Consider the following 21,277-nt stretch of genomic DNA (forward strand, 5'->3'; position numbering starts at 1 on the left):
AGATGTGTCCAGTCAGAGAGTTAAGAGTTGACTTCTTGGAGATTGCTTTTCATCAATCACTGTAACACCATCATATCAGATCTTTTCACTCACATATGGGTCATTAACCTCACTTTTTCCTTTGCTTCAGGCCATTGAGATGGTGGCTTTAAAAGAAAGTTAGTTCCACTGATCTGAGCTGAAGGTCAGAGGAATACTTCAGTTTTTGTGCCTCTTGAGGCAGCATCTGTACACTTATAACTGATCTTCCATTAAGAGGCTCTTGAATGTGTGTGAATAATGGAGATTCTGTTTACTTTTTGGTGTGTTAGCTATGTATTTCAATACTGTTGTACTGTCAGACCAGAAGAAAGATTCACACTTATGCATGTTAATGTTCAAGAAAAAAAAAATAATACATAAATATATATTTTTTTTTTGTTTTGTTTTTTACGATCATCAACTGGAGTGTCCATGAACTCTTATATAGGGCACTCCACTCAGGACTCTGGCATCTCCTATTTCCATTAACCACCAGATGTCACCATGTAATCACTTGGACACTAACACTTTTCATTCTGTTGCACCACACCGAACTACATTCCCCATGAGTCACTGCATCACAATCACCTTGCCACACCTGCACCTCATTCATCAGCAAATTAGACACACACACCTGCAGCTAATACACAGACACATATTTAAGCAGCACAATCACCCCCCCCCCCCCCACATGCAGCCTCCCCCGATACCAGAGGTTACTTTTTGTTCAACAAATTAATTTTTTTCTATGTCATATAAAGGTTAACTCTGTAAAAATAGTGTCCATTGTATTCACATAAGAAAATTCATTAAAAATATTAATAATATCCATTTTCTCCACTCTAATTTATTTTGTGCTGTGTCATAGAGAGAAGGTATGTGCCATCTATATGGCTACAGCAATGGGGACTACAAATCAAGATGGCCACCTGGTCCAGAACTACAGTTACCTTGTTCCTCAAAGGGGAAGAAACAGCTGTTTGACACCATCACTCAGACTAAAATCTCTAGTGTTCCACTATAAGTGCTGCACAGCAGTAACCACACAGAATTCAAACAATGCCTTTTAAAATGCTTTCATTTTAGTTAGTCGTTTGATTACTTAAAGTCATGTGTTTCTATGAATATTATTCAGATGTCTAGCTGTTCTGCCCATATGCCACATTATTTCCACAACTCCCAAATTTGGCTTGAGAGTTTGGGAACATTCAGTACTCAAAATCTAGTATCCTGGGAAAAAAAAGCCACAAGGTTATGTTTTTTAAGGTGTGGACATGGTCGGTTCACTTAATTTTGTCATGGCCACGACATAATAACTTGCGGGAACTTGATAATATGTTGTGGCCACAAGATATTAATTTGTGGGAACATCGTATTGATTTGTGGGAACGTCGTATTATGTCGTGGCCACGAGATCATTTTTTCGAGGTAACGAAATCCTTATGACTTCTTATGTTGATGGAACGACATGTTTTTCTCATGGCCACGAGTTTAATGCGTGAACAAACCTGCATGACCATAGCAACCCGGGATTATCAGAGATGTATTCACTAATATTTTATTTTGAACCAACATCATGCAGCTCTGCTGGAAATTAGCTCTGATGATGATAGTTCTTGAGTGTGTTACTGTGCAGCAAGACAGCTGCAAGTTTTGGTATTTTTTTATTATTTAAAAAAAACTGTATTTTATAATGCCTTTTGTTGTAATTAATATAGGTTTATACAAATTTTCTTTTTATATTTAATTTAATACATGCATACTATTTCTGCTGTGATCCTCCTAGACAATGATGGGTGCTGGAGAAAGTTAAGCAGTTTTTCTAAGTTAAACTTAACAAGTATGGTGAAACATAACAGAATTATTAACGACATAAAAGGCTTTTGAAGTGTATTGTGATGCATTTAATAAAGTATTCTTGTATTCACACTTTTTTCACAGCAGAGCTCAAAGAAACAAACGTCTGACTCCCGCACCACCCCCAACATCATCTATTAGTGACCAAACTCATGTGGGAGGAGCTACACAAGTGACAGCTTGCCACAAATGTCCAAAAAGAACCAAATAATGTAAATTAGTTAGGCCTTTTAAAACAAGCTATAAAGGTTTTAAGAGATTTATCTGTAGCATTTTGGAACTTTTTTGTTAATTGTGCACATTTAAATTGAGTATTTAAAATGTTGACAAATAAATGTAGGACAATTTGAGAATGACAGGTCTTAATCTTTTCAGAAAGTGAATTACAGTAAAATATTTTTGTAACGATTGTGTTTTAAATTTTATATTTTATGTTTCACATTTAAATATATTTCACTCAATGTATTTTCAAGTTCATTAATTTGAGACTGACTTGTATGAGAACAAACCTGGATTTTGTATTATTATTTTCTTTATTTGATGATGCAAATGAACAACTGTAATCTGAAACTACAAATAAACTCTGATCAGCATCTACTGGTTTTGCTTGTGGTTGATGTTTTCAAATGTGTTCAAGAGGTCCTTCCTTAAACATGAAGACATCTTTTCGCTTTAGCATTTTTATTATTTTCTTTGTGGCTGGTTGCTGGCTATGCACTGTTTGTGCTGTTGATTTTGTACAATTCCTCCATAAACAAATTTTACGTACTGTAGAATGAGTATGTTGATACAATATAAACATGAGTGCTTTTGGAATTATTATATATTTTTTTCTATTCATGTCAATACAAAAAAAAAAAAATCATAAACCACATTAGATATTAAAAACACAATTGTTAAATGTTCCTTCAACTCCAGGCACTTTTATGTCCCAGGGGTTGATATTTATTCAATGAATTACCTTTTTTATTATTATTTCCATCACAGTATATGAAGGTGATATTAAAACTGTCCTTCTTTAATTATGTGCTCATTTATTAATTATTATTTTTCAAATGTTTATTATGTGTACATTATGAAATAAGGTTCAATGTACAGTGTAATATGAGGAAATATTCTGTATTGATTCTTCACAGCTGTTTTCCCCACATTTTGAATTATGCATTACAGTGTGTTGTGCTAAGGTTAAAGAAAATGTCCATAAACATTCAAATTAACAGTACATTATTTTTTTTCTTGGAGTATATGTTTTACTGTAATATCCTGGACTGTAACTAAACTTAAACAGACAAAGCAGTTGGCTAATTTATTTCAAAACAGATTAAAATTTCATTTTACTATCATAATTTTTCAATTATGATGATAAAAGAATGATATTAAGCACAATACATAATGCGACATTTGAAAATAAGAAGAGTTTGAAAGGTTTTTTCAGGAAAAAATCAGAATCTCAAACTCAACTTAAGTTTTCAGTTAAACTCATTTAACCCCTAAACTCATTTCATGTATTTTTGTATGGTTTGCATTATTTTTGGGGGGTGGGGTTATTAGTTTCTGGACTTTATTTTAGATTAATCACCATTGCTGTTCTGATCGCCCTCATGGGATGTTTCACTGGTGCACAAGACAACTGTAAGTAACTAAACATGCAGCGCACAATATTTCAATAACATAGTCAGTGTCACTGTCTCTTCATGTGCTCCTGATAATGAGAAACCTTAGAAAGAGCCCTAAATCTTCAGGATATAATACTGCTGTGATCATGAATTTAACTTCTGTCACATGGGGTCTACAGGCAATAGACAGGATGCAGCACATGCACTTTAAGTTCTGCTTTATTGACTATTTAAGGCAAGCTAGTAAGAGTCTTGAATATATTCTCTCTGACTCCAGAAGTGAGCACTTAAGATCGACTCTGACAATGGAGACACGCAGGACCCTCATGAGGAGTTTGGCTGTTGCGTTGGTCATTGCATCTGTGATCTGGACTACAACAGGTGAAGAGCTTTAACTGTTCATTCATTATTCTGTCTGATGGAACAATGCAGAATATTGAGGTTTACCCAGTTCTTTTGTTTTACTGTAGCTGAAGATCAAAAAGTGAAACCATGCTGCACTAAAGTCCTCAGAGCCAATGTGACCGATCCCATCCTCAATATCACATTTCAACATAAAAGTCTTCCATGTGTGAGGGCCGTCATGTAAGTATCAGTTCATTTCTAAAGAAAACATGTCATGATTAGAAATCAACAGCATCTGATGTTATATTTATGTGTTTTCAATGTTTTCATTCTCTTTGACAGTTTTGAGACGGAGCGGGGATATTTCTGCAGTGACCCAAGACAACCATGGGTGAAGGAGAAAGTTAAGCAGTTTTTGTAAGTTAAACCTAACAAGTATGGTGAAACACAATTTGCAACAACATGAAAAGCTTGTAACATGTTCACATTGTGTATTTTTTTTTGTTTGTTTTGTTGTAATCACCTTTCTTGTTAGTTAGTTTGTTTGTTTGTTTTTGTTTTTTTACAGAAGAGCTCAAAGAAACAAACCCCTGACTTCCACAGCAGCCCCAACATCATCTATTAGTGACCAAACTCATGTGGGAGGAGCTACAAAACACAAGGCAAGTCCAGGCAAGTAAATTTATATAATAATAATAATAATAATAATTGTAATTCAAAGTGATTTACATGTAAGGGTCATACCATGAAATTGGTGCATTTTACTTCCCTAATAAATAATTAAACATAGAACTAATCAGTGGTGGACGAAGTACACAAATCAAGTACTTGAGTAAAAGTACAGATACATATGGTAAAATATTACTCCAGTAAAAGTAAAAGTACTCCTTTTTCAATTTTACTCAAGTGAAAGTACAAAAGTACTCGAGTTTTTATGTACTTAAGTAAAAAAGTACTGCAAGATAGATGTTTGCAATTTTATATAGGCTACTTAATTTAATGTTATATTAGCACATATTTTTTTATAATCCTACTGCTCAAAATACCTTGGATTTTTTCAAAATAACCACTATATGGAGTCAAGATATATTTTTGTTGTTGATATGGACTACGCTGATGAGAGTAATGTTCACTGTGAAGCTTACACAGTGATGTACCTGAGAGAAAACAGAGATGACCATCTGATCTTTACCAGTAAGAACAAAGTATTTTAAAGTTTGTTGTTTTACAGAATATCAAAGTTACAGTAAAGACCAAAAGTTTGGACACACCTTCTCATACAAAGAGTTTTCTTTATTTTCATGACTATGAAAATTGTAGAGTCACACTGAAGGCATCAAGGGCTATTTGATCAAGAAGGAGAGTGAAGGGGTGCTGCGCCAGATGACCTGGCCTCCACAGTCACCGGACCGGAACCCAATCCAGATGGTTTAGGGGTGAGCAGGACCACAGACAGAAGGCAAAAGGGCCAACAAGTGCTAATCATCTCTCGGGGAACTCCTTCAAGACTGTTGGAAGACCATTTCATGTGACTACCTCTTGAAGTTCATCAAGAGAATGCCAAGAGTGTGCAAAGCAGTAATCAAAGCTAAAGGTGGCTACTTTGAAGAACCCAGAATATGACATATTTTCAGTTGTTTCACACTTTTTTGAAATGTATATAATTCCACATGTGTTAATTCACAGTTTTGATGCCTTCAGCATGAATCTACTATTTTCATAGTCATGAAAATAAAGAAAACTCTCTAAATGAGAAGGTGTGTCCAAACTTTTGGTCTGTACTGTATATATGACATGATAATAAGGCCTGAAGTTAGGAAGAACATTTTACGAAAAAAAAAAAAAAAATGTAAATAAAGAAAATGATTTTTTCCTTCTCAAATCTTGTCTGTGGTGTAAAAACACCCCTGGCCAAACGGGGTGCATCTCTTCCCACTGATAATTACTGTAGTTACCATGTTCTGAACATCACATCCTTTTCTAACCAGATGTAAACTATATTTTATATATATATATATATATATATATATATATATATATATATATATATAGGTGGCTGAATAAAAATATTTGGACATTATTTATAAAAATTACATCAACTTAGCACCAACAAGCTTGTTAGCTAGACAGTTAGCATCAGCTAACAATATTTACTTATTTTCAGTACGATGAACATTCATGTCTGTCTACTCGTCTAGTTAATCCAAACAATATACACATATATAATGTTACTGTCGATAAACAATATAAAAACAGACGTTACATAAGACATTTTAATAAAACTGTTAACATACGGCAGCGGTGAATTTGAACGTGCACGAGTTATTGTATTTAATCTGTGTTATTTTATGGTTTTTTTTTTTTACCTAGAATTGATCTGTCTGCATCGTCTGCACTCGAGCATTTCAGTGGGCTTAAATAGATCACTCTTTACAACGGATTTAGTTTCCAAACAACTGACAGTTTTGACCTAAATATGATTTTCAGTTACAATAATTAATCCAAAATTTCGACATTAATAACTTACTTTTAGCAACATCAGACGCACGCGCGCTCACAAGATCTCCCGGTTCTTACTTCTGGAGACTCGCACTAAACGGTTCATTTGAATCAGTGAGTGGTCGACTCCAGAACAGCTGCAATCAACGAATCGTTTGGTGTGATTCGCGATCCGATTTAAAAGTTTATTTTGAAAAGATTCAGTTCGTTCATGATGAATCAGGCACCGCTTCTGCGTGTCGGAGCACGTGATATTATAGGGAGTAACGATATGTTTTATGAAATGTAGTGAAGTAAAAAGTACGATTTTATGCTTTGGAATGTAGTGAAGTAAAAGTAAAAGTTGCTCAAAATAAAACTACTCCAGTAAAGTACAGATACTTGAAAAATGTACTTAAGTACAGTAACGAAGTAAAGCTACTCCGTTACTGTCCACCACTGGAACTAATAAAACATATAAATGTGTGATTTAAAAACATTTTTATTCCTATATATAATATGTATTCTGTCATCAATATTACATTTACAATTTAAATATTATTTTAATAATTTAAATATAATTGATGCTGATAAGGGTAAGGTTTTTGGCCTGTCCCTTACTGTGATTTTTCTTTTTCAGGAGAACTCTTAGTTTGCCAAATTTAGGCAAAATTATATTAAAAATCACATTTACATGTTGTTCTAAATACAGTCTCATTGGCATAGTATACATTTTTTTTCTATAAAATATAAATACATTTATTGGTGTCCCTTGATTTCATGCCAGAGGATTTTAGACATGTTTAAAAATGATCGGGATGTCGAGAAGTGCTTGTGGCACTCTGTTCGGCTCGTAATTCCTCACACATGATACGAGCCGCGACCATACGAGCATACATGATTTCCACACGATTGAAAAAGAATTGAATGCAAACTCGTACGACAGCAAAAATTGCACCGTGTACGCCCGTCTTTTCTCTTCCTCCTCACCAGCAGAAGTTGCCAGCACCAAAATGAATGAGCCACTGCACATTTCACCCTGGACTACATCTCCCATAATCAATTTCACCGATTACAGACACAGCTGTAACCTATCAAATGGATTAAATATTTTGTTGTATATAGGAAGTTTGTAATGTATGCATATTTCAATTTAAAAAAAAAAAAAAAAAAAATATATATATATATATATATATATATATATATATATATATATATATATATATATATAAAATTTTATGTTGTCAAATACATGTTCTGCAATTTGAAAGTTATAGTTGAAGTGGTTTGAATAAAATATTAGCATATATTATATTTTACACTGAAATATATTTCACACAACGTACAAGTAATGGACTTTAATCTGTCATTAAATCTCATGTGTCAAAAAGGCTGATGCAACTCTAAGTGAAATTTAGACTGATTTGTGTGAGAACAAAGCCAGAATTATTTGTCAGTTGTTGATGCAAATGAACAGCTGCAGTCTGGAACAACAAATAAACTCTGATCAGCATAGTGTTTTTTCTTGTGAATGATGTTTCTGAATTTGTGCAAGAGGCCTTTCTTCAGACTTTGAGACATATTTTCTCTTCAGCATCTTTATTCTTTTCTTCACTGAAATTTATTGCTATGCATTGTACATTATACTACTGATTATGTATTTTTCATCATCTATACTCAAATGTTACAGTACCATAAATAAGTTGGTACAGTATGAACTTGAGTTCTGACAATGAGAAAGTCTTTTCTCTTGTGTCTTTTTTCCAACTATTCATGTATGTTTGACAATATGCTCTTAATTCACTTCAATACCAAAATATCATCAAGCCACATTATACTTCAGACATAATAGTTGGACTTGGACATTCCTTGAACTTGCATTTTTTTATATCCCATTTTTATTCAACAGATTTCATTTTTTCCCAGTCATATAAAGGTAAAGTCTATAAAACTAGTGTCCAGTGTCTTAATAGGAAGGAATTTTCTACAGAGTTTAGATTTTTATTTTATTTTACAGTGATATGTTACTATAATACTCTTAGCTCTTTAAATATTCAAATATGAAAATTAATTTAAAAAAATGAATAGTTTTATTTTAATACAATTTATTCTATTTTGTACCACCTTAATTTCTTCTGTGGCATCATGAGAAGGTGTGTCATAGAGGGAATGTTTGGGCCATCTAGAATCTAGCTGGCTGCAGCATGAGGACTACAAACCAAGTTGGGAACCTGGTCCCGAACTACAGTTACCATGTTCCTCAGCGGGGGAGAAAAAGAAAAGACAATTCTCATTTGTTGCTGTGTGTGGAGAGAAGCTGGATTTGTTTTTCCTCTGTTTTCTAACTTTTGGCTTTTGGAATTGATGCTAAAAATGAATAAGCTTGACCTCAGCCTGAACTCGATTTGTGAAGCAACCCACACTTTGGTGGTAGACTGCCTCTCACAATGCCACACTTCCACAGAGTGATATTAAAACAATACATAATATGATTGAAATGTACGGAGCCTAGGAAATTAATCCATACCCACAAATTCATATTTACGCAAATTACGCAATCCGTTCCCTCAGATATGTAAACTGTACTCACGGATTCATGCAGCAAGCTCCTAGCCTACGTGTTAACATACTGTCTTATTGAATATTAATATGTGGAATAGGCCTACAGCAATAGGTGTCTTTATTGATTCTCTATCAATTGTAGTACAAGGTGGAATACAATGATTTAATAAGAAAGATGTGCACCAAAATCTTGTTTAATTTGTGATAATCTTAGCACTTGATTATAATAATCCTGGCATTGTAACTGAATCTGGAGTAATTTGTTCCTCTTTTGTTAGTAGTTTTGGATAAAAAGCTTCTAATGCACAATCTGAATAATAATATATAATAATAATAAAAATATTATTAATAATATAATAAAAATAATATTTTTTGGTGGGGGGGGGCGTCGTTTCTGGACTTCTAGATTAATCACCATTGCTGTTCTGATCGCGCTCATGGGATGTTTCACTGGTGCACAAGACAACTGTAAGTAACTAAACATGCAGCGCACAATATTTCAATGCCATAGTCAGTGTCACTGTCTCTTCATGTGCTCCTGATAATGAGAAACCTTAGGAAGAGCCCTAAATCTTCAGGATATAATACTGCTGTGATCATGATTTTTTTCTTATGTCACATGAGGTCAGCAGGCAATGGACAGGATGCAGCTCATGCAGTTCTGCTTTATTGAGTATTTAAGAGGAGCTAGTAAGAGTCTTGAATATATTCTCTCTGACTCCAGAAGTGAGCACTGAAGATCGACTCTGACAATGGAGACACGCAGGACCCTCATGAGGAGTTTGGCTGTTGCGGTGGTCATTGCATATGTGATTTGGACTACAACAGGTGAAGAGCTTTAACTGTTCATTCATTATTCTGTCTGATGGAACAATTTAGAATATTGAGGTTTACCCAGTTCTTTTGTTTTACTGTAGCTGAAGAACAAAAACATGTTAAATCATGCTGCACTAAAGTCCTCAGAGCCGAGGTAACCAATCCCATCCTCAATATCAGGCTGCAACGTGAAAGTCTTCCATGTGTGAAGGCCGTCATGTAAGTATCAGTTCATTTCTAAAGAAAACATGTCATGATTAGAAATCAACAGCATCTGTTACAGTTACATTTCTGTGTTTTCAATGTTTTCATTCTCTTTGACAGTTTTGAGACGGAGCAGGGAGATTTCTGCATTGACCCAAGACAACCATGGGTGCAGGAGAAAGTTAAGCAGTTTTTGTAAGTTAAACCTAACAACTATGGTGAAACAGAATTTGCAACATCATGAAAAGCTTGTAACATGTTCACATTGTGTATTTTTATAGTTTTGTTGTAATCACCTTTTTTGTTTGTTTGTTTGTTTGTTTTTGTATTTACAGAAGAGCTCAAAGAAACAAACCCTGACTTCAACAGCACCCCCGAAATCATCTATTAGTGACCAAACTCATGTGGGAGGTCATTCCATGAAATCGGTGCCTTTTACTTCCCTAAGAAATAATTAAACATAGAACTAATAAAACATAAATGTGCTATTTAAAAACATATTTAAAACGAATTTCTATATATAATATGTATTCTGTAATCAATATTACATTTACGAATTAAATATTATTTTAAATAATTCTGATAAGGGTAAGGTTTTTGGCCTGTCCCTTACTGTGATTTTTATTTTTCAGGAGAGGTCTTTGTTTGCCAAATTTAAGCAAAATTATATAAAAATCACATTTGCATATTGTTCTAAATACAGTCTCATTGGCATATTATACATTTTTTTCTATAAAATATAAATAACTTACAACCAGTTACAACCAGGATTCCAGGATTTTGACATGTTTAAGAATGATCGGGAGGTCGGGAAGTGCTTGTAGGGCACTCTGCTCGTCTCGTAATTCGTCGCACATGATACGAGCCGCGACCATACGAGCACACCACACTCAGGGCCGGATTGAGGTGGGTGCTATTGATGATGCAGCATTCCTAAAATAGGTCCATATGGAAACAGACGAGAATTTTCCTTTGCTATATTAACCTCAAAATAATTCTTCGAATTAAATTTGGAGTCTGACTTTCGGACGCCTATTCAGCGTTACTTAGTTATTATACAGTTATTAATCTATATTCTTTGCACTGTGACATTACTGACATAACTAGGGATGTTCATTTTGATTATTTTTCCTAAATGACAACCAATGCTCCTTAACCGATTATTAACCGTTAACCGAAAAGATTATTTTAAATTAGAACTAAATTAAATTGGAAAGGATAAGTGTCTGTGACACATTAAAAATACTAACAGACAAAAATAATAAAGCTAGGCTATATATAGGCCTATATAAATATAACGAATAAGGTTTTAGCAATGTGGTCTGAGAAAGTCAGCTGATCATCAATCATAGCTAGCTGTTTTTTAAGGAGTTATGATTGAACTGGATAATGGTAATGGTCCTTCATCCAGCAAAAAATGTCTGTTAGACAAGCTTAGATGTGAAAAGCTACCATCAGTTATTCCTGGCAAGATGTGTGATGCTAGTGACTGATTTGTATTAGAAAACATGATTGATTGCATGACTGCATGATGATTTGCAATGGAACAATTGCAATCTGAAACAACAAATAAAGTATGATCAGCAACTACTGGTTTGAGTTGTGGAACTTGTGGTTGATGTTTCTCAGTGGTTTGTACAGGCTTTTCTGCGACAGTGATTCCATGTGGAGAATGCATTGTAATAACTGATCAAATCACAATATCAGTCCTTGCATTTTGAATTGTTTTGAGGCTGCAAAACAGCTGAAACTGTAGAAAACAAATATCTTGAAAGCAAAAAAAAACATTTTTTTTTTCAGGGATGCATAAATAGACATTGCAAAAAAAGAAAAATGAACAAAGTCGCAATATATCCCCAAACAATAACAAAGATGTTCAAAAACAAAAATGTAACATTTTCTAAAGGACTATGTAGGCTACTTTATATATTAAACATACAAAGGCTTTTCTGTTGGCAAATGACACCATTAATGTAAAGTACCAATCTATAAACACAACAAATCTATAATATGTAATACATGTTGCAGTTTTTTTTTTATTGACTGTTTGTAAATACTCACTTAATCCAGAGGTAGATCAGTAAATCAGAGGTAGACCACTTCTAACGACTTTGAAACGAGTTAATATGTTCGATTCTGACTGAATCACGAACAATCCATAATCAAAAGCCGAATCTGAAAATGTAGAGAGTAATTCCACCGCTAGGTGTCAGAAATGGGCTCAACGAAAGTACACTAATACCTGCTACAGTATCTGTTCACATTCATTTCAATAACAGGGAGTGGCTAGATGCTTTCTCCAGGTATTATAGAGAAAAAAAATGATATACATATATATAGTTATGGACCTCATTTACATTCTGGGTGGTGTGACCATCTTTCCATCTGTTGTTCTCTGAAACGATCTTGCTGGTCAGATGTCATATCTCATTTCTCCCATTAGTGGTTCATTGTGGTAAAGTGCTATTTGTGGTCATAAACAACCATCATCAGCAGTGAAAAACAGGATGTAGTTAACAGCCACTGAATATAATGTCTAACATGAAAAATTTAGGACGTTCACCAAAGTCATTGCTTCAGACACTCACAAAAAATGCATTAAAAATATATATATTCTTAATTCTCTATTTCAGTTCTGCTATCACTTTATTAGAAGTTTTCTCTAAATAGAGTGTCTGTTCAATGTGCGTGAGACGACTTGCTTTTTTTATTCGCTGGCACAAGAGCTAAATTTAGTCAACATTTAACATTGTGAAACATTGTGAAAAAGCTGCTGTGAGAGAGGAGGTTTTTGATATTATATACAATAAAATTCAACGATATAGGCCATTGCAAGTATTGTCATTATTCATGTGCATAACTTAGATATTTAAAGTTGCATAAAATACCATAAAGCATTAACATAAACTGTTAAGTATTACAATTCATAGTAATCTGCACTTCTGCATCTCCACATTGTAGCACATCTGAAAAAAAGGGGTTATAAAGCTACTCTTATTACCAAAGAGACACGTTGTATTAAAGACTAAAGATGAAGTGAATAACATAATTTTGAAATAATCAATTATTGTATCAGTGTATACAGAATTGATTGCATTGATTGCTCACATGATCATTCATTTTAATCCAAAGCAACTTACAGGTGAAGAACATCACAAGCATTTTATCATACAGGAGTCAATAATATTCACAGAATTGGTCAAATAAAAGCATTAGCATTTCATATTCTCACATATGAATAGTCTTAGGATCATTTTCTCTCTTACACACAGTGAAACCTTCAACACAGTCATGAGTTCAGCCTAAAACCGTATACGAGACGTTAAACCGAGGTCTTGACTCTCTGTTGTCATTAAAAATCCCAGGATGTCTTTTGAAAAGAGTAGAGGCTCGACACCGGCATCCTTGCCAAATTCGCCCATTGGCTTCTGACCATCATGGCCTCCTAACAATCCCCATATCTGCTGATTGGCTTCATCACTCTGTCTCCTCTCCACCAGTAAGCTGGTGTGTGGTGAGCGTTCTGGCGCGCTATGGCTGCCGTCGCATCATCCAGGTGGATGCTGCACACTGGTGGTGGATGAAGAGATAACCCCTGACAATGTAAAGCACTTTCAGTGCCTAGAAATGCACTACATAAAGGTAATGAATATTTATAATTTTTTTTATTACATGTAAAGTATGTGCACACACACACACAGAGAGAGACACACACACCACAAACTGGCATATGTGGTTTACAGGGTCTCTCAGTAGGTGTAATTGTTTTTATACTGACCTGATCACACACACACTCATTAAGTTAACCCAAATTGTGGGCTTCATGCCATATAGGACATTGTGTTCATATTAATTACCTAAACCTTTTTCTTCTTTTTTACTGTTAGCCCAGACAGACTTTTGTTGCTAGAGAAAGCAAGAGACGTACACAACACCAAATCATGAATAATGTTTACTGAATGATCTTCCACAGAAACTCTGCAGAAATTATGATATTGAAAAATTTTAGTGTGTAATTTTAGTATTTTTTTATAAAGTATACATATATTAACATAATGTTAGATTAACACAATGTTAATCAGTAGACCTTTCCTGTTGTGGATTGTTGTTCCTTCACCTACAGTACTTTAGACCTTCTTTTAGGTCTGTAGTTGATTTCCACCTGTAGTAACCCTTTAAAGAGTTCTTTCTGATAAAGTTCTCTATGATACTGCTAAGACTTTGTAAGGCGACCAGTATCTCCAGCGGAAGTCTCGGTCATGTCAGTGTTTTCTTGTTACGCACATGTATTTCCTGATACAGGAACTCAGGGGCTTCAACACATTTCTTAAAAGCTAGACCACAGCTCCTCAAAATCAGTTTTCTTTTTTTAAGATGCATTATTAGCATATTAAAAAATTATCTAGAGAAAAAAAGACTGCAATGTGGCTGGGCTATCATTTCAATTATTGTTAATATTTGCAGTATATTTTTGAAGAAAGAAAAAAAAACATATTTCCACAGAGATGCAGCTACGTGTCAGTGTTTTTTGTTTGCTGAGACAGCAGAGGGGAAGTAGCTACTAGAGGCAAGAAAAACAAGTGTAGGGTTGAAACAAACAAATAATGAATAATAAAGCCTCATCAGTGATCAAAGCATTAGAGGTGCTTTATTATAGTATTGTGCTTGAAATTCATTTGAATCAATGATCGTTGTAACTGAAACAAAAGAATATATTGTGCAAGCATTCATTTGGAACATTAGTCAACCTTTATCTTTTGTTCTCTGTATTTTTTTGTGAGAGCTTCACCACAACAACCACTTAATAAGATATATATTTCTGCTTTGAAAATGAACATTTTCCAGTGAACTCTAGCCGTGCTCATTAGCATTCCTGCCACGCTGTGGGTCAAAACCTCAAATGCTCTCGGTGGTGTGCTTTGAATTTAGTTTTGTGTTTTGTAAATTTGAATGAAAAAAAAAAGAAAAGTGGATTCTACAGTCCTTAGGTTCTTTTCGCCAGAAGATTGAGTCTGAAAAGTTGTTGCTAAATTTGATTATTTAATGAAGCAAAATGACAATTGTTTATTTACAGCTTGTAGCATTAGAAAAGTGAGATAACTTAAAGACCTCCGAATAATGTGACGACAGAAGCAAGGTCATTACTGATTGCTCAACCGCTCTTGCATCCGTAATTTATATATTTTCATTTCAATAGAATTATCATAATTTAAATGATACATTATTATCCTACATTAGTGTCATTTTGCATTAAGTTGATTTTGAAGACCTGGAATGTTGTCCTCTTCAGAATACTGAACTATATGACAAATTGGATAATAAAAAGGATAGCTCATCCAAAGACAGAATTTGTCATAGTTTACTCGCCCTCATATCAATGTTGCCCTCATAAATAACTGTAAACAACCTGGAAAGTTAGATACTGATACATTCCTTTAGGTTGCTTTTACATTAATTTGCATCCCTCTATGTATGTATTTTCTTATCACAGTGGCATTGCCTACTGGTGATTCAAGGGCATCTATGACGTCATCAAATAAAAGAGGAAAACACCACAAGTGTCTTTCATTCTGCTTTCACCCACAGAGACAGAAGCCCAGAGAAAATCATGCTGAGAGGATTGATTAGTAAGTACAGTACATGCCAAAGGCTTTATGTGTCCTCCTTTTGCTTAATATATGTACTGTATTGTATGTGTTTACGTGCAGCATATGAGTGCACAATTAAGTGTCTGTTTTTCTATGCATGACTGGCTGAAATTACAAATGGTAAAAAAAAAAATAATAATAATAATTATAACGTTACTTTTTTTTCTTACATCTTCTTTAACAATATATAGCAACATAAAATAATCTTTTCTTGATTTTAGTTAGATTGTGAATGCATTCTCTTGGTAAGATTGAAGCCATTGTGGGCATTTAATGTGTTTGGCTTACTACAAAAAACACTGGTCCAAAAAAATGCATGTGATCTTTTCTGAAACCATTTTCTGGACCACTGAGAAATGGAAATGAAAACCTTAATTTCATGATGTTTGTTTAAAAGGATGTTAGTGTGGAAACTAAATCAGTCAGTTCTAAATGTGAAGAGATCATACAGTAGCATTCATGGTAAAGGCTTCAGCACTGCTATGGTCACTGTGACTGAAAGCAAAGTGCACAGCAACTGGAACAACAGGACGTGGTTCTCAATAGAATATGGGGGATAAGGTGAAAAAAATAATATAAAAATATATATATAATTAAAAAATCAGTTTCGTAATCAAAAAATCTAATATTCTAAATATATATATATATATAAAAGTGAAATTGTGAAATTGAGATTTCAATTAAAAAAAATAATAATAAATTTGACTAAAAATGAAAAATAGCAATATAACTAATATCTAGGAAATACTTGATTTTGAAAAACAATGCTGATTTATGAAGTATTATTGTCAGAAAATTTGCATTAATTTGCAATGGCAAAAAAAAAGCAACTTTGTCATAATACTTGAATTTGTTTCATCTTCAGGTTTCAGTATCTTAATGATTGTCACTGAAGGAGCATCAGTGAAAGTTCATCCAGGAGGAAACACAACACTTCCCTGTAGCATTAAAAACGATAAAGAGATTACCTGGATCATCACAAATGGAAACCAAACATTTGTCAGAATTCTAAGACTAGAATATGTATATGGTTCAGAACCTAAACCAGAGCCCTCCAATATTCACCCCAGTTACGCAGGTCGGATAAGAGCTCTCAGTTCATCCACAAACACTCACTCTCTGCTTCTGATGAATATCACTGACACTGATCTCATGCTCTACTGCTGCACTGACTATAAGATTGAGCAAACTCACTGCACAAAACTAGACTATGAAGGTATACATGCATTTCAGACAATCCAATGCATAATATTATCATAGGCCTATTCATTTAAAATATTTGACCAAGGGTAAACAATGAAAATCATGAAAAGAAAATATGACTGCAACCTTCAAAAAGTTAAATAATTCTTGCCTAGACAGAAAGTCTTTGGGAATTTTAATACATTTGTTGAGTTAAAAAAAGCTATAATATTTATGGTACTTTTATGAATTCAAACTGAACTAACAATTCATATCTTAAAATCCTGCCATATTCTCCTTATCCTGATGTAGAGCAGCAGAATGGTATTGGTAAATATATTAGCACGACAGTATTGCTGCCTGTGATCTGTGCACTTCTATTACTCTCCCTGATGTCAAATGTGTGCATGTGCTGGAAAATAAAAAGACAAAAAAAAGGTTAGCAGCACATAGCACAATTCATGTACATTCCTAAACATTTTTTAACTGTATAAATTACTAATTAATTTGACTTCCTATTTCTTTCATTCCTTTTTTCTATTGTTTTTTTCCCCTCAGAAAACTTACAGGAATCAAAGACATCATATAAAAGTACACAGGATGAGCAGGTATTCACCTTTAAGATTTCTAAAGAAGTTAAATTATTAATTTGGCTAGCAAATGGAAATGTACATTTACCTCTACTGTTTCAGGAGAATGAAGCTGATGGAATTTCATATGCATCTGTGAATATAAATAGAACGGAAAGAAACAGAGGACAACATCATCTCACACAGGACACAGTATATGCACGCATTAAGTGAAAATAAATGCATTTCTAAAATCTAGAATGTCTGCCTTCATTTTGTATAAGATAAATAAAAACTGCATAACAAAGGCTGGATATAACGTTTTATATACACACTCACTCACATACACAGACATTCACATTTTAATGACACTCCTGTTGTACATTTGGATGGTGTTCATTGTTTTTGTGCAACCATAACAAACATTTTTACACTATCTAGTGTGTCATGCCATATTAAAGAAAATCCATTTGGAAAGATTTTTTTTTTTTTTAAGTTACAGTTATGTTTAGTTTAAATCACACAAACTATTAAAAGTGTTGGCTATACTGTAGGTGAACTATCATCAGACTTCTTGCTGTTGGAGTATAGCACCAACAGAGAAAAAGAATACTTTTTGTGTATATTTTCATAGGGCTTTTTTTTATATCGCTTTATATATTGTTCTTGTTTCTTACATTGCCAGCAGAGCAAGATCTTCTTTATTGATTAATTGTTAACAAAATACTGAAAGTCTGTGGCATAACCACCAGGAGACACTGTTTAGTGCGGTCATTGTTGAAAAAAAAAAACATTAAAGTTAAAAATAAAATAAAAAAACACAGGATTCAACATTAACCTTTTCCAGGTAAAAAATTGGACGAGTAATGATCATGATCACTAATTGTCTAGGATAGGTACTGAGGGAAGTACCTATCCTACACAATTATAGTGCTTTCACTTTCTATAGGCTACCAACTGACTCATCCTTATTATAATGATAATTTATACATGCCTTTATTGTCCATTTTAGATGTAAAATTCAAAGCAATTTTTGTTTTGTATTGTCCCGTTCCTGAACATTTACTAAATGTTTATGCAGCAGCCAACTTAAAAATGTAGGCCTATAGAGGTCCAAAAAATAAGCCACATTTACAAGGAACAGACATGGAAAGTATATGCAAAAGAGTAGAGTGAGATGTGAGTAAAGACGTTGTAATAAGAGATTAAATGAGTCTTTCCATTGTCAAATAAATAAGTAAAATAAAATATATGCATACATAAATAAATAAATGAGTCCACACAACAGTGGTTATTGTTTGATCAAAATCACTTTAGTAGGCGTTGGCTATTGCCACTATTGGTTCATGTCCGGTCGCATAGACTGTAAACATATATTAAATCCAGCTACCAGATGGCGAATGAAATGGTTTCACTTTTCATACAGTGTACGGCAGATTTAGACGACTCGAATCAAACGAGTTATATAGGCTGTAAGCGCCTCCCGTAGAGGCGTCGCCTTGCTTTTTTCCTGATATAGGCTACTGGCGATCTCCCCGCAAACTAAGTCAGAACGTACGTTTCACTTTTGAGCTCAGAAACAGGGAGGAGACTTCACAGATCTACAGTCAACTCAGCGGAACTCCCCTCATGTCAGGGCGAAATGCTGTGAGTATACAGCTTAATACTTTCAGTGCAGAAGAGCTGGATCATCCTGAAGAACTACCACATCAGGCGAAAGACTCAAACTGCGCGCAGATAAAAGATCCGAATTTAATACTGCATGTCATTTAATACATCGATTGCACGGGTTTAAACTTGTATAGTACTACGGATTTGTGTAGTTTGCTTTTAATAAAACTTTTCAATAAAAAAATATGTGTTTGGTAATTATTAATTTAGTGAAATGTGTTGTTCATTAGTTGTGTATAAAGGGTAGGCATAATAAGCAATACTTCGCCCTACACCTTTTTCAGTAATTGTTTATTTATTTTTGTGAAAAGTTGTCTGTGAGGACTGAAATGTAATTAATGATTGATTGAAATAAAAAAGCATTTCATTTAATTTATTCAATTAAATAAATAACAAATTACTAGTCCAGATAAAATCACTCTAAATTTTTAGGTGGCTTGAAATGTTTTAAATTTAAATTAAAGTTTCAATTTGTCAATTAATATAACAAAACAAGCAAGCAAACTGATTTCCCCCGCAGTGTGAACAAAGCCATATTCACTTGTAAAATTTAGTAGGCTATCATCAGTACAAGCAAATATTCCCCTTATATAACTGATTTTCTTTAACTGCTATATTTAAAAAATTTAAATACACATTTTACCTGCAGGTCATCAGTTATCTTGTGGAGCCTCCTGCTGATTCCCTTGAGCACAGCCAATAGAGGTAAGCACTTTATAAGTAATGCAATTTTGATTTCCTACAGAATTACTACAGTGTATCAGGTTATTTACTGTTCCTAACAAATAATGCAAGTTCTGTTTTATATTGAGGTTTCACAAAGTGCAAGGGTGAATCCACCACATTGAACTGTCTGGAGCCAAATAATCATATAGGGGGCAAAGTGGATATAAACGCTCTTTGGAAAAAACATTCTGGTGAAAGAGTGATCTGGAAATACAACGGAGATAGTCAAAAGGGAGCCAGTTTCAAGAACAGGACAGTAGAGTTGAAAGAGGATTTATCCCTTTACATCAATGGATGTGATCAGTCAGATCAAGGCACATATATTCTCTGTATCGATGGAAAACCGTGCTGTGAAGTTACACTACTTGTCAGAGGTAAATAAAGCAGTTCCCAACTTAATCTTATTTAAAAAATATTTTATGATGTCATTAATTAAAGTTGTCATAAAATATTTTTTACAGACTCAAAACAATGCCAACCAAAAACGACCACAGGTTTGTTAACTTTTTTTATTCATTTTTTTTTATTTAGTCTTGCTGCACAGGGATTAACAGTTTAGTCTTTCTTAACTATTATTAAACACTAGTTTCTCATGCTTAATGCTTTAAGATTAATTAATTGAGCGAGCATCATTAAACAATTTTTTTATATTCCCACAGAACAATCAGTTAGAAGCACAGCATTTTCTATGGCAAAACAAGGTAATAACAATATAAACAATAATTACTTTGTGACCTATCATTTTGCTTTCTCAGAGACTCTACAAAATATGTTTTCCCCTCTTTCTGTTTTAGCTACCAAAGATGAAAAATACCTGGAAACTGAAACCAGTCTGCCAAATGCTTACGTCAGATGGGTTATTTATGTCTGTTTATTTTTGGTTGTGTTCGTCATATTGCTGTTTATCTGTGTTATCTGTGTTATCCGTGCATACATCCCAAAAGAGGAAGCTAGTAAAAATGATAAGTCAGGATCTAAACTGCTCCAAATATAGAATATATAGAGTAACTATGCCGATGCATGGTTTTCAATTTAATGTGGATAAAACAGCATATCATCAGCATGAACATCAGAACCGAAACGTTAGACTCAAAAATATAAAATTACAATTTATGTCAGGATGTCACATTTTCATAATTCTTCTGACATCAGCAAAGAAAGGTTATGCCCTATTATGCCTGAGCTACATTTGCCTACCCTTATTTTTGATATGGTGCAAATTTTCTTTCCCTTACAGTTTGCATTTGTATTGTCTTTGCTTGGGGTCCCCAAGGACCAATGATGAAAGCAAAGGCAATACAACAGCAAAGAGAAAGGGAACGAAAGTTTGCATAATACCAAACAAAAGGGTGCACAAATGTAGTTCAGAAATGTTGCCAATAAGTACCTGTCCTTATAGAGTAGTTGTTAAAAATATTGAAACACTAAATATCTACGTATGTTTAACTTCACGTTTATTACTGTTTCTAACTTTAAAAGAATTATTAGTCTATATAAGTCTAAATAGCAAAGATCATCTGGAATTAATCTGGGTGGAGGTATATCTTTTTCAATTTACTGGAAACTTATGGAATCAAGCGGT

At 33.8% G+C, this 21,277-nt stretch overlaps 2 protein-coding genes across 2 annotated transcripts; both read left to right on the forward strand.

The window, feature by feature from the left end:
• The first annotated feature begins 16,418 nt into the window (after positions 1 to 16,418).
• LOC113042758 (uncharacterized) lies at positions 16,419 to 17,599 on the forward strand. Its single transcript, XM_026201774.1, has 4 exons — positions 16,419 to 16,763; positions 17,042 to 17,167; positions 17,288 to 17,337; positions 17,422 to 17,599. The coding sequence occupies exons 1-4, from the start codon at positions 16,427 to 16,429 to the stop codon at positions 17,530 to 17,532; spliced, it is 624 nt and encodes a 207-aa protein (XP_026057559.1). The 5' UTR covers positions 16,419 to 16,426; the 3' UTR covers positions 17,533 to 17,599.
• A 1,235-nt stretch (positions 17,600 to 18,834) lies between these two features.
• Positions 18,835 to 20,893, forward strand: LOC113042378 (uncharacterized). The gene is made up of 6 exons (XM_026201191.1): positions 18,835 to 18,945; positions 19,619 to 19,674; positions 19,782 to 20,069; positions 20,157 to 20,189; positions 20,355 to 20,396; positions 20,490 to 20,893. Exons 1-6 carry the CDS (start codon positions 18,941 to 18,943, stop codon positions 20,687 to 20,689), a joined length of 624 nt encoding a protein of 207 aa, XP_026056976.1. The 5' UTR covers positions 18,835 to 18,940; the 3' UTR covers positions 20,690 to 20,893.
• The last annotated feature ends 384 nt before the right edge of the window (positions 20,894 to 21,277 follow it).

The sequence above is a fragment of the Carassius auratus genome, chromosome 24 (genome assembly GCF_003368295.1).
Source record: "Carassius auratus strain Wakin chromosome 24, ASM336829v1, whole genome shotgun sequence".
NCBI classification, from domain to species: Eukaryota; Metazoa; Chordata; class Actinopteri; order Cypriniformes; family Cyprinidae; genus Carassius; species Carassius auratus.

Coding starts and splice junctions, on each gene's coding strand:
- LOC113042758 (XM_026201774.1), top strand. CDS start 16,427: ATGATTGTCACTGAAGGAGCATCAGTGAAAGTTCATCCAGGAGGAAAC. Junction 16,764..17,041: donor CACAAAACTAGACTATGAAG/GTATACATGCAT, acceptor ATCCTGATGTAG/AGCAGCAGAATGGTATTGGT. Junction 17,338..17,421: donor AAAGTACACAGGATGAGCAG/GTATTCACCTTT, acceptor CTACTGTTTCAG/GAGAATGAAGCTGATGGAAT.
- LOC113042378 (XM_026201191.1), top strand. Junction 20,070..20,156: donor AGTTACACTACTTGTCAGAG/GTAAATAAAGCA, acceptor TATTTTTTACAG/ACTCAAAACAATGCCAACCA. Junction 20,397..20,489: donor ATTTTCTATGGCAAAACAAG/GTAATAACAATA, acceptor TTTCTGTTTTAG/CTACCAAAGATGAAAAATAC.